The sequence below is a fragment of the Odocoileus virginianus genome, chromosome 11 (genome assembly GCF_023699985.2).
Source record: "Odocoileus virginianus isolate 20LAN1187 ecotype Illinois chromosome 11, Ovbor_1.2, whole genome shotgun sequence".
Classification (NCBI taxonomy): domain Eukaryota; kingdom Metazoa; phylum Chordata; class Mammalia; order Artiodactyla; family Cervidae; genus Odocoileus; species Odocoileus virginianus.
In genome coordinates, this window is record NC_069684.1 from 50,502,563 (window position 1) to 50,516,147 (window position 13,585).

The following is a 13,585-nucleotide window of genomic DNA, read 5'->3' on the forward strand; positions in this document are numbered from 1 at the left end:
GGCAGGAGCAGAAGGGGACAACAGAAGATGAGATGGTTAGATGGCATCACTGACTCAGTGGACATGAGTCTGGGTAAACTCCAGGAGTTGCTGATGGACAGGGAGGCCTGGAGTGCTGTGGTTCATGGGGTTGCAAAGAGTCGGACACGACTGAGCGACTGAACTGAACTGAAAGTGAGGGATCAAATAACAAGTCTAGATAAATAGTTAATTAACAAACCACTTTACTTTGAAGAACATTATAGTAGATATCTTTTATCATAATTTTCTTTTCTCCTTGATCCCACCTATTTAAACATAGGAGCAGATTGCTAACATGACATTCTACACTTACCTGAAGTTGATTATAAAACTGTATGATTCTCTCTTTTTGAGCTGGCCACTGTTGTAAGCCCAACTGTTGTGTTGCAATCTCTACTAGTTTCTTAAAGAAAAAAAAATACATTAATTTAAATTTCATTGCAAATTAAAACTCTTAATATGTAATCCTACAAAATCTCTCTTAACTAGGTAGCAAATACAGCACTTTAAGATGGGATTTCTTAATTTTTTAGTTTACCAACCCCAAAATAATGAAAACATTACTTCCCCCACCAAAATAAAATACACAGAAAATTTTATGCTCACAGACCCCCAGGTAGCAAATTCATAGATCCTCCCCCAATTTAAGTCATGCTTTATGATGCATTTAAGAACTAGCTGTCACCACAGTATAATTGTCTAATTATCCTACAGTGAAGAAAAGGTAAATGATTCTTTATCTTTGAGGAATTTTTTGAAAGGAGAACAATGATAAGTATTTTTATTTTTCTTATTTGTTAATCTTTTTTTAACTCCAATCACCATTAAAGTTGATTTTCAATTTTGTAATGACTGTTTTACTGTTTCAGTGTTAAGAATATTCTAAGATAGCAAAATTTACAAGATGAAACATAGCAAAATTTACAAAATGAAAAACCTGACGTGGTTATACATTAGATCATCCCAGGAAGTGGCTGCACCTTTGAAAGATATTTAATATTTAAACACAGGAAATATAAGGGCAGCATGATTCCTCCTAAAGTGGGATTTACTTCAATGTTGATATAATTGGTAACTATGTCTACAGATAAAGTATGATTTATCCTTTTTCTCACTAGCCTCTCCTACACCATTTCTCATTCCTTGCATTCCTAAAATGGGAAGCAGCCAAAGAAAACACAGACACTCAGCAACACTGTACAAACAGAGGAAATATAGACCCTATGAAAGGCTAACTGGAGGTAGGAAATTATTTTTGAAAAGCAACCTCTTCCAAACAAAGTTGATGAGACTCCCCACTTATGGCCTGCACTGCTTGCAGTTTCAGATGTAGAAACTAGGAATCTCTGCAGTCACTAATACAAACCTAGATACTGCCTGGATACAAGTGAAAAGTCACACAAGTGTGGAATAAAGATAGCATGGGATGCACTGAAGGTCAGAAGAACTGGGATAATAAAAGAAGACATATTCAGATATACTCGGTCATCCCACCTGGTGAAGGTTTTGAAATAAAATCATAATCCTGACCTAAAATATTTATGGCTATATAAGATATTCTTTGGAGTTAACTGGATGACAAGGTATATGTAGTTCCTATAGCATGATGTGGTTTTAGTAATTCTCAGGTTATCCTTTGGTTGCTCTGAGATAATGACCCCTACACATGTTGAATGCTGCTAAAGACAGTAATGTGAATAAGTTGAATACATTCCAACTTATTCCACATGCAATTCAGATTCTTGTATCACAAATGAACAAGAAGTATAAACAGCACACCTACAGGGTATTTTTTAAATAACATGTCTTCCTATGTGAGTGTGTTATATATGATTGATTGGTCACTGTGTAAGCCATCAAAAATACACCATTAAATAAGAGACTGAATTATTCCACACTTAATATTAAAATCATAACTTTAAATTATCTTTGTGCCATTTCTATGAGCCACATACTACAATTTGGTAACATTTTATTAAACAGTTGAGAGCTTGCATATTTATCAATGTAAAATATACAAAGGAGGAAGTAGCTGAATAAATTAATATTCTCATATATAAAACTTTTCCATAAACCATAAATTAACTTGTAAAACTGATTAAAAGGTGAATAAATAATGAGGTTCAAAAGTAAAATCATTAATCTACATGTAGAAATGTTATCATAATGCCAATGTTATTTATTTCAGCTGTGCCTTGAAAAATGTTAAAGGTAACACTGGAAGGACTTAAAACTTGTAATTGTAAGAAGGAGAGTAGGGAATTTGCACACTCTCTCTGAGAAGAATAGAAAGATGTTCACATTAAGACAGAGAAGGAAAACTTTTCAACTGACATTTTCCTCCTTTTTTATAGCAAAATAAAAATCTTTAAAATGCAAATGAAATCTTCAAAATGCAGGCAAAACTTAGATGCAAATATCCACTGTCTATCTCCTAGAAACCACACAGCAAAAAGAAAAAAATCAAACTGCATTTTCATTAAAATAGTGAAACAAAGAAAATCTAAAAAATGTAAAATAAAGATAAGTGCTATGAAAAAAAACTAAGCATAGTTTAGAGTCTGGACCTGCAACTTGTTGGTCTGGAAAAGTCTAACTCATTTAATCATGTGGAACAAAGAATCTTACACTATATGTCTCCTTCAAAATTACATATTAAAAGGGCTTATAGAATACCAAAATTCATAACAAGAGAATTTATACTGAGATTAAGACTATCAAAGGCAAATAAAAAATTTAAAAGCTTCTGGAGAGAAAGAACGGACACACTACAAAGGAACATATACTAAAGTGACACTGACCATTTCAAGAGTGGAGCAAGGGAAAATGTAATAACATTTTAAAGATGTTAAATATTTTAATGTATTAAATGAAAAGAACTTTAAACTTAGAATTTTATAACCAGCCAAACTGCAATCTAAATATAAAGGCCTATCAGAAATAGTTGCCAAAGTTTTGTCACACAAAACCTACTTGAAAAACACTGTTGGAAGAAGTACTAAAAAAAGGAATACATTGACATCTATAAGAGATATGAGGAGAAAGTTTTATAAAATACCTTGTTAGTTTACAGCATTCTAAAGGCATGCACATGCCTGTGTGGGCAAATGTGTTTATAAAACTAGGTCCAAGGAAAAGGAAAAAAAATTCCCATAACATTTATGATATGACATATATAAGAATGAGAGTATGGGGAAGACCAAAGAGTATGCTAAAGTACTTGTTTTGAAAGGGAAAATATGATATTGAAAAAATTAATAAATAGGAACAAATAATGCTGGATGTCAGTCTTCAGTTAAGAGAGGCACCATAGAAAATAAAACAAAATAAACACAGAAGAAAATTCAATCTATCCCACAGAGAGCAGGGCAAGAGAGAAAACAATGAAGAAAAGGAAATTAAATAAATATTGTAACAGTAATGAATTTTAAGATAACAGAATCTGTAATGAATATAAAAAGTTAAAATCAACACAGGACAGACAATCACAGACTGAATTACAAGAAAACAAAATCCACTGATACATCTCCCATAAGACTTATAGTTCAAACAGAGAAACATAGAAGGTTTGAGAAATAAAAGAATGGAAAAAGAGATTCTAAAAATACGAATCCACATAAAAAAGTTGGATAGAAATTTTAATATCTGACTATATAGGTCTTAAAGCAAGACATAGCATATGGTCCAGAAAAAGACAGAGTATAGTGGTTAAAGAATAAACAAAAATATACACAACTTATGATGTCAAATTGTATAAACTAACAATTGACACACATGCAAGACACATAGATAAATCAATAATTTCAGTTAAGATTTTGATATACCCCTTCCAGAAACTGATAAATCAGTAAAAATAGATATCAAGTTCTGAAAAATATAATTAATAGGCTATGTATATAACTTTATATCCAGTAAGCACAAAATGTACATATGAAACCCTTACCAAAAAAAAGCCATTTATTAGGTGATATGGGAAATCTGAAAAAAGGTTATCTCAAAAGGATACATATATGAATTATAGCATAAAATCTCCAATTAAAACTATAAAACCATCTGGGTCTGAATTTTGGGGAGCAGGGGTGGGAAGAAGTTGCTTTGAGTATCTTTAAAAATTGTTTTTGCTCAGTGACCACTTCCCATTCCATGTTGCTTAATGCAACGTGTCTATAGCTTTACATTTATTAACTTAGATTGTTCATAATGTTCTCATCACTTTTAAATCTCTAATATCATTATTTGTTTCAATTATTAATCATTCTTGCTTGAAGTCTGTATATAATCAAACTGATAACTTTGGTTTTGTTGTTTTTCCTATAGTTTTTATTCTTTATTTGGTTGATTTCTGCCCTTTCCTTCATTATTTTCAACGGTTTCATTTCAGATAACTTGTATTATTGCTCTTTTTCCTAGTTTCTTACTTTAATGCTCAGTATGAAAAAAATAACCTGGTCTGACCAAATTGTGAAAGGCATTATGGCCAAGATAATTAATTTGACTGTTGTATTAGAGGCAACATTGCTTCAACAGCTGCTTTGCTGATGTGACCAAACATATGTTTTAGGAAAGCAACTCTGGTGGCCATATGACAACATACTAGAATGGAGGGAGTAGCAGGAGGTTGTATCATAGTAACAGAAGACACTGAGATCCTACCTAAACTAAGGCAATGACTGTATGGTTTTATATATATAAGAGAAAATATAAAAGGCTCTGTTTCTTTACCATCTGAGCCACCATGGAAGCCCTATACATGGCTTTGAAATTGTGTCATTTTAATGATCACAAAGTATTTACACATTAAAGTCTTTATTCATAATTCTGATATAATTTGATTCTCTAAGCACCTTTTGAAAGTAGGAAGAGTAGACAGTATCATTCTCACTTAAAAGATGAGAAAATTGAGGAGCAAAAAAAGTGTTAACGGCCTTCCTTCCTTAAAGGTACACAATTTGTTCTTGTTTCCATTATGCCAAGATGTACTGAAAATTCTCCATTCATGGGAAATATATATCTCCAAGTATTTTTGTGTCCCAAGTTATAACATGAATAGAGAATTTCAGGACTAACTAACATTCAAGTTCACATGTATTATAGTTTCTTATCTTAATGGATATTCCACATATAAATGATTTGTAATGATTTTCAAAGGTTTTATTACCTCCAAGACAATCTGATTTACTTCCGAAATTGTCGCTCCACAAAAAATATCTCTCATAATCTTTTCAAAAAGTAGGACATCTTTAGGAAGAAATTTTGGTAAGCTAGCTTCTCTCATAGCTTCAATAATTATCAGAGTTTCCTCTGTTTCAGAAATGTCACTGATGTTACTTTAATGGTAGAAGAAAGCAAAGAACAAGTTAGCAAGTTTGTTTTGTTGATGTTAAAGACCATTAATATTCTTTTTTAGTGGTGGCTATCCCAATACCCTTTCCTCCTCTCCCCACTGCAAAGCAGCTACGTGGTTTGGGTGAGGTTAATCTGGTTCCCAGCTCCAGGGATGGGCCCTGACTGACTTTGAACTCAGGGTAATGCTGTTTCCCAGCCAAAATAGAAATGTATTCAGGTTAACATCAAATGAAAAATAAGATGATTTATTTAAAATCCCTAGGATGGCTAGAGAACTAGTCTTGCAGGCTATGTAGTTGGGAACAAAGTTGAGCTATAGAACTGGTCCTGTGAAGACATGGCGGCTACCATCAATGGCTGCCACCAGAGAGCAGAGCCTGTTGCATCTAGAGCCTGATGCTTGCACTAGAGCGGCTTGCTGTCCCTGCTAATTTCTGCTAAATGTCTGCGGCTATTGCCACTGCCGTCACCCTTGCCAGAGTGGACTCTGTGTATATCCTATTTCTTTTCCCTCTAGTTTCAGGTTCAGATTCTAGGGTAACTCTCTGATTTGCCAAGGTTGTATGAGAGAGTTTCAGAAAGCAAGCATATGACATAACAAATATTCAACAAGTGAATATAACCTCAGCTCTAATCAATCAATGCATAGCAGTCACTTGGACACAGTAATTCGGGGACAGACAAATGAATTGTCCTCTCAGAGTGGTTTGGGACTTCAGTTCAATGGGATGGACAGCTCCATTTATTATTAGAAGCCATCCGGCTACCAAAAAGGAAGCCAATCTAAAAATAACCCAGACACGGAGGACTGCAGTCCTTAGAATATCTCAGAGAAATAAAAGGGAAACTCAAATCAAAGTGATTATACCCTGCCCCATCTCTGGATTTTCTGATTGGGTGAAACAGTAAATTCTCTCTACTGTTTAAGTCAACTTAATATTTTTGTTAATTATAACAAAAGTTTTTGATATATTGTTATCACACAGTTTATTGCCACATATGGTATTTCATATACTAAACACTCCAGTACACATTTTTATACATTAAACATGCAGTCAAAAGGGGGAAAAGTAACTACATGTGGTATAGTATGATTCTGGAGATAGAAAGGAAGAAAAATTTCCCCTGCCCTAGCATCCCTCCCATACTCTTGTCTACTGACATTGAAATTCTTCATTGGGATGGTGGTAATGTTAAGCCTCTGCCTCATAATAAAAAGAGCTAATAGATAACATTTATTGACTATCTTTTTTTTAAAAATTAGGCCTTTTGCTTATTTGTTTAAGAAATTTCATTAATCTTTCAAAAGCTAAGTATGAAGAGTGATACTCAGAAAAATGAAATAACACACTCAGTGTCATATAGCTGGTAAATGTCTGAACTGGCATTCAGTCAGGATTCTCTGATTTCAAAGTCCATTTCTATAAGCACTCTATCTTTATGATGGAAGACTCACTGAGGTGGCATCAACTGTTTACACATTCCTCTGTAAATACATCAGTGAGTCTTTTATCTGAAGGTGTTTTGGTAGAGAGGGCGAGAGTCGACCAGAAGTCAAAGTGAGGGGCCACACCAGAGATAGAAAGGGTCCCACACTTCCCTGCTGGGGATCTGGTAAATAACCTTGACTTTTACCACTTTTTTCTCAAGACAAATATTGCTTTATATTGAAAGAAATTTTCAAAATAGGGATAACAGTATGTCTGGCTGGGGAGTAACTATTAGATATAGACAGTTCAGTTCAGTTCAGTCTCTCAGTCATGTCTGACTCTTTGCGACCCCATGAACCACAGCACACCAGGCTTCCCTGTCCATCACCAACTCCCAGAGTCCACCCAAACCCATGTCCATCAAGGACAGATAATAGTTTATATAAAATATGATATAATTGTTACAATACCATGTTTTTCATTAAAATTATACAAAAAAAAAGATACATGTGGTATACAAAAGATACATGTGTATACATGTGGTATACAAAAAAAAAAAAGAGACCGTTTTGATTGTTTTCATGATACCAGTTGTTTGGAATTAGTTAAGACATTTTGCAGCCCAGTACTGTGGTAAGTTTTACAGTTTATTTTCTAAACAAAAGGGGATATTTAAAGAAAAACAGATAAGGCTGATTGTGGCAGGCAGAAAAATTCCCCCCTCTTCCCTACCCTTCCCAAATCCGCCAATATATTCACTTCCTAATCCCTGGAACTCTGTGAATATTATCTGATAGGGCAGAAGACCTAACTGAGTTAAGAATTATGAAAGAAGTTTATCCTGAATCATTCAGGTCTAAGTGTAGTCACATGTTCCTAATAAAAGAGGAGACAGAGACATACAGTTGAGAAGGTGATGTGAAGATGGAGGCAGAGATTGGGGTGATGTGACCTTCCACCAAGGAATGCTGGCAACCACCAGAAGCTAAAAGAGGAAAGGAACTGAATCTCCCGAGAGACTCTAGAAGGACAGCAGGTCTGTCCACAACTTTGGTCTCAGACCTCTGTCTCTTTCAATTCTGGTTTCTTCGGTGTGTATGCCCAGCAGTGGGATTGCTGGGTCGTATGACAGTTCTATTTTCAGTTGTTAAAGGAATCTCCACACTGTTCTCCATAGTGGCTGTACTAGTTTGCATTCCCACCAACAGTGTGAGAGGGTTCCCTTTAATCCACAGCCTCTCCAGCATTTATTGTTTGTAGACTTTCTGATAGCAGTCATTCTGACTGGCATGAGGTGGCACCCCATTGTGGTTTTGATTTGCATTTCTCTGATAATGAGTGATGTTGAGCATTTTTTCATGTGTTTGTTAGCCATCTGTATGTCTTCTTTGGAGACATGTCTGTTTAGATCTTTGGCCCATTTTTTGATTGGGTCATTCGTTTTTCTGGAATTGAGCTGCAGGAGTTGCTTGTATATTTTTGAGATTAATCCTTTGTCTGTTTCTTCATTTGCTATTATTTTCTCCCATTTTGAAGGCTGTCTTTTCACCTTGCTTATAGTTTCCTTTGTTGTGCAAAAGCTTTTAAGTTTAATTAGGTCCCATTTGTTTATTTTTGCTTTTATTTCCAATATTCTGGGAGGTGTGTCATAGAGGATCTTGCTGTGATTTATGTTGGAGAGTGTTTTGCCTATGTTCTTTAGGAGTTTTATAGTTTCTGGTCTTACATTTAGATCTTTAATCCATTTTGAGTTTATTTTTGTGTATGGTGTTAGAGAATGTTCTAGTTTCATTCTTTTACAAGTGGTTGACCAGTTTTCCCAGCACCACTTGTTAAAGAGGCTGTCTTTTTTCCATTGTATATTCTTGCCTCCTTTGTCAAAGATAAAGTGTCCGTAGGTATGTGGATTATGTCCGGGCTTTCTATTTTGTTCCGTTGATCTATATTTCTGTCTTTGTGCCAGTACCATACTGTCTTGATGACTGTGGCTTTGTAGTAGAGCCTGAAGTCAGGTAGCTTGATTCCTCCAGTTCCATTCTTCTTTCTCAAGATTGCTTTGGCTATTCGAGTTTTTTTTTTCTTCTATTTCCATACATATTGTGAAATTCTTTGTTCTAGTTCTGTGAAGAATACGGTTGGTAGCTTGATAGGGATTGCATTGAATCTATAGATTGCTTTGGGTAGTATACTCGTTTTCACAATATTGATTCTTCCAATCCATGAACACGGTATATTTCTCCATCTATTTGTGTCCTCTTTGATTTCTTTCATCAGTGTTTTATAGTTTTCTATGTATAGGTCTTTTGTTTCTTTAGGTAGATATGCTCTTAAGTATTTTATTCTTTTTGTTGCAATGGTGAATGGTATTGTTTCCTTAATTCCTCTGTTTTCTCACTGTTAAGTGTATAGGAATGCAAGGGATTTCTGTGTGTTAATTTTATATCCTGCAACTTTACAATATTCATTGATTAGCTCTAGTAATTTTCTGGTAGAGTCTTTAGGGTTTTCTATGTAGAGGATCATGTCATCTGCAAACAATGAGAGCTTCATTTCTTCTTTTCCTATCTGGATTCCTTTTACTTCTTTTTCTGCTCTGATTGCTGTGGCCAACACTTCCAAAACTATGTTGAATAGTAGTGGTGAGAGTGGGCACCCTTGTCTTGTTCCTGATTTTAGGGGAAATGCTTTCAATTTTTCACCATTGAGGATAATGTTTGCTGTGGGTTTGTCACATATAGCTTTTATTATGTTGAGGTATGTTCCTTCTATTCCTGCTTTCTGGAGAGTTTTTATCATAAATGGATGTTGAATTTTGTCAAAGGCTTTTTCTGCATCTATTGAGATAATCATATGGTTTTTATCCTTCAATTTGTTAATGTGGTCTATTATATTGATTGATTTGTGGATATTAAAGAATCCTTGATTCCTGGGATAAAGCCCATTTGGTCATGATGTATGATCTTTTAAATATGTTGTTGGATTCTGTTTGCTAGAATTTTGTTAAGGATTTTTGCATCTATGTTCATCAGTGATATTGTCCTGTAGTTTTCTTTTTTTGTGGCATCTTTGTCTGGTTTTCGAATTAGGGTGACTCATAGAATGAGTTTGGAAGTTTACCTTCTTCTGCAATTTTCTGGAAGAGTTTGAGTAAGATAGGTGTTAGCTCTTCTCTAAATTTTTGGTAGAATTCAGCTGTGAAGCCATCTGGTCCTGGGCTTTTGTTTGCTGGAAGATTTCTGATTACAGTTTTGATTTCTGTGCTTGTGATGGGTCTGTTAAGATCTTCTATTTCCTCCTGGTTCAGTTTTGGAAAGTTATACTTTTCTAAGAATTTTTCCATTTCTTCCAAGTTGTCCATTTTATTGGCATAGAGCTGCTGGTAGTAGTCTCTTATGATCCTTTGTATTTCAGTGTTGTCTGTTGTGATCTCTCCATTTTCATTTATAATTTTGTTGATTTGGTTCTTCTCCCTTTGTTTCTTAATGAATCTGGCTAATGGTTGTCAATTTTGTTTATCTTTTCAAAAAACCAGCTTTAAGCTTTGTTGATTTTTGCTCTGGTCTCTTTTGTTTCTTTTGCATTTATTTCTGCCCTAATTTTTATGATTTCTTTCCTTCTACAAACCCTGGGGTTCTTCATTTCTTCCTTCTCTAGTTGCTTTAGGTGTAGAGTTAGGTTATTTATTTGACTTTTTTTTTTTTCTTGTTTCTTGAGGTAAGCCTGTAATGCTATGAAACTTCCCCTTAGCACTACTTTTACAGTGTCCCATAGGTTTTGGGTTGTTGTGTTTTCACTTTCATTTGTTTCTATGCATATTTTGATTTCTATTTTTATTTCTTCTATGATTTGTTGGTTATTCAGAAGCGTGTTATTTAGCCTCCATATGTTTGAATTTTTAATAGTTTTTTTTTTCCTGTAATTGAGATCTAATCTTACTGCATTGTGGTCAGAAAAGATGACTGGAATGATTTCAATTTTCTTGAATTTACCAAGGCTAGATTTATGGCCCAGGATGTGATCTATTCTGGAGAAGGTTCCGTGTGCACTTGAGAAAAAGGTGAAATTGATTGTTTTGGGGTGAAATGTCCTATAGATATCAATTAGGTCTAGCTGGTCCATTGTGTCATTTAAAGTTTGTATTTCCTTGTTAATTTTCTGTTTAGTTGATCTATCCATAGGTGTGAGTGGGGTATTAAAGTCTCCCACTATTATTGTGTTATTGTTAATTTCCCCCTTCATTCTCTTAGCATTTGCCTTACATATTGCAGTGCTCCTATGTTGGGTGCATATATGTTTATAATTGTTATGTCTTCTTCTTGCAGTTATCCTTTAATCATTATGTAGTGTCCTTGTCTCTTTTCACAGCCTTTATTTGAAAGTCTATTTTATCTGATATGAGTATTGCGACTCCTGCTTTCTTTTGTTCTCCGTTTGTGTGCAATATTTTTTTCCAGCCCTTCACTTTCAGTCTGTATGTGTCCCTTGTTTTCAGGTGGGTCTCTTGTAGACAGCATATATAGGGGTCTTGGTTTTGTATCCATTCGGCCAGTCTTTGTCTTTTGGTTGGGGCATTCAACCCGTTTACATTTAAGGTAATTATTGATAGGTATGGTCCCATTGCCATTTACTTTGTGTTTTGGGGTTCGTGTTTATACAACCTTTCTGTGTTTCCTGTCAGAGAAGATCCTTTAGCATTTGTAGAAAAGCTGGTTTGGTGGTGAATTCTCTCAGCTTTTGCTTATCTGTAAAGCTTTTGAATTCTCCTTCATATCTGCATGAGATCCTTGCTGGGTACAGTAATCTGGGTTGTAGGTTATTCTCTTTTATTACTTTAGTATGTCCTGCCATTCCCTTTTGGCCTGAAGAGTTTCTATTGATAGATCAGCTGTTATCCTTATGGGAATCCCTTTGTGTGTTATTTGTTGTTTTTCCCTTGCTGCTTTTAATATTTGTTCTTTGTGCTTGATCTTTGTTAATTTGATTAATATGTGTCTTGGTGTGTTTTGCCTTGCGTCGGTGTTCTGGTGCATGGAACTGGATTTCTTCTCTCTGGAGTGCAATGGAGTGCCCAGTAATGAGTTTTGAGATGGGTCTAAGTGTTTGGTGTGACTTTGGGCAGCCTTTATGTTGATGCTAAGGGCTATGTTCCTGCATCACTGGAGAATTTGTGTGGTATGTCTTTCTCTGGAACTTATTGTATCTTGGGTGGTGGTTGGTTTCAGTGTGGGTGTGGAGGCTTTTGGATGATCTCTTATTACTTAATGTTCCCTGCAGTCAGGAGTTTTCTGGTGTTCTAGTTTTGGGGCTTAAGTTTCCTGCCTCTGGATTTCAGTGTCATTCTTCCAGTAGCCTCAAGACTTCTCCAACTATACAGCACTGATAATAAAACTTCTCGGTTAATGGTGAAAAGATTCTCCACAGTGAGGGACACCTACAGAGTTTCGCACACACAGAGTTACATAAAGAAGAGGAGAGGGAGGAAGGAGATAGAGATGAGCAGGAGGAGAAAAGGGGGGACTCAAGAGGAGACAGACAAATCTACACAGTACTCTGTTCCTTAAGTGTTCTCTGTAGCCCAGAACACCCACAGAGATTCACAGAATTGGATTAAGAAGAGAAGAGGGAGGGAGGAAATAGAGGTGATCTGGGGAAGAAAAAAGTGAGTCAAAAGGGGAAGAGAGTAATCATCACACTCCTGAGTAAAAATGGGTAGTGAATATTGGATTCTGAAATGTCCAAAATTGATATCAAATACTGAGAAACAAAGATTAAAAATCTAGAGTAGAGGTTAGACTCTTAAAAATACAATATTGAAAACAAAAGCAAAAACACAAAAAATTTAAGAAATATATATGAAGTTCACTTTAAAAATAGGGTCTTTTCTTTTTTTTGCAAGGTTATAGTGAAATGAAAATGAAAATTAAGGAGTAATAGAGGACTTTAAAATAAAAGAAAAACATAAAGAAAAAAAATTTTTAATTAAAAAAATAGCAAAAATATATGAAAATGAAAATTAAGGAGTAATAGAGGAGTAATAGGGAATTTTAAAAGAAAAGAAAAGAAAAAAATTTTTTTCAATTAAAAAATAGTAAAAATATATCTAGGAATTTCTCTGGAGCTGTTGTGGTCAGTGTGGGTTCGGTTCAGTTTCAGATAGCTCCTTGTTCCAGCTTACACTTCTCAATATCTATAGGCCCCTTCCAGTGTAGTTGGTGTTAACTACAGGGATTTTAATCTGTTGCACCTGTCACTTCTGGAGCAGTTCCCTTTGTTTCTTTGGCTTGTTTGCCAGTCTCCTCAGTGTCTAATTTCCACCCTGACACATGCGGGCAGAAGTGGTCTCTTGTTTAGGTTCGCTTGTTCAGTCGTGCTGTGGGGAGGGAGGTGCACTGCAGACAAATGTCACTGGCGTGTGTGGGGAGCACTCGCACTGTTCTGGCCACGCTGGGTTTGCCCCTGCTCTGGCGTGTGTGCTTTCCCCGTCTACACTGCTCAGGCTCCAGGCTGCTCTATAGAGAGCGGGCCCTGAGTTGCGTGCACTTCCCAGGCCTAAGCCGCTCAGGTTCCAGTTTTCGGGTACTCCACAAAAGCACAGACTCGGTTGGGCCTGCGTTTTGTGCCTTCCCAGCCCGAGCAGCTCAGGCAGCCAGGAGCTTGACAAGCGCACTCTCCCTGGGTGCGGTGCATCTTCTCCCCTCTGTGGTCCCAGCCTCAGTTTCTGTGCGCACCGGTTGGGTGCACCTTGTGACTGTTCTGGGGAGCTGGTCTCTAGCCGCGACCCTCCCGGC

At 35.9% G+C, this 13,585-nt stretch overlaps 1 protein-coding gene across 1 annotated transcript in view; it reads right to left on the reverse strand.

Moving 5' to 3' along the window:
• Nucleotides 1-13,585, reverse strand: part of DNAH14 (dynein axonemal heavy chain 14) — a 400,834-nt gene that overhangs the window by 183,368 nt on the left and 203,881 nt on the right. Inside the window, exons 35-36 of the mRNA XM_070474451.1 lie at nucleotides 5,180-5,348; nucleotides 335-424 (exon numbers count right to left, since the gene is read on the reverse strand). Coding sequence (XP_070330552.1) covers nucleotides 335-424; nucleotides 5,180-5,348 — 259 coding nt within the window. The remainder of the gene's footprint in view (nucleotides 1-334; nucleotides 425-5,179; nucleotides 5,349-13,585) is intronic.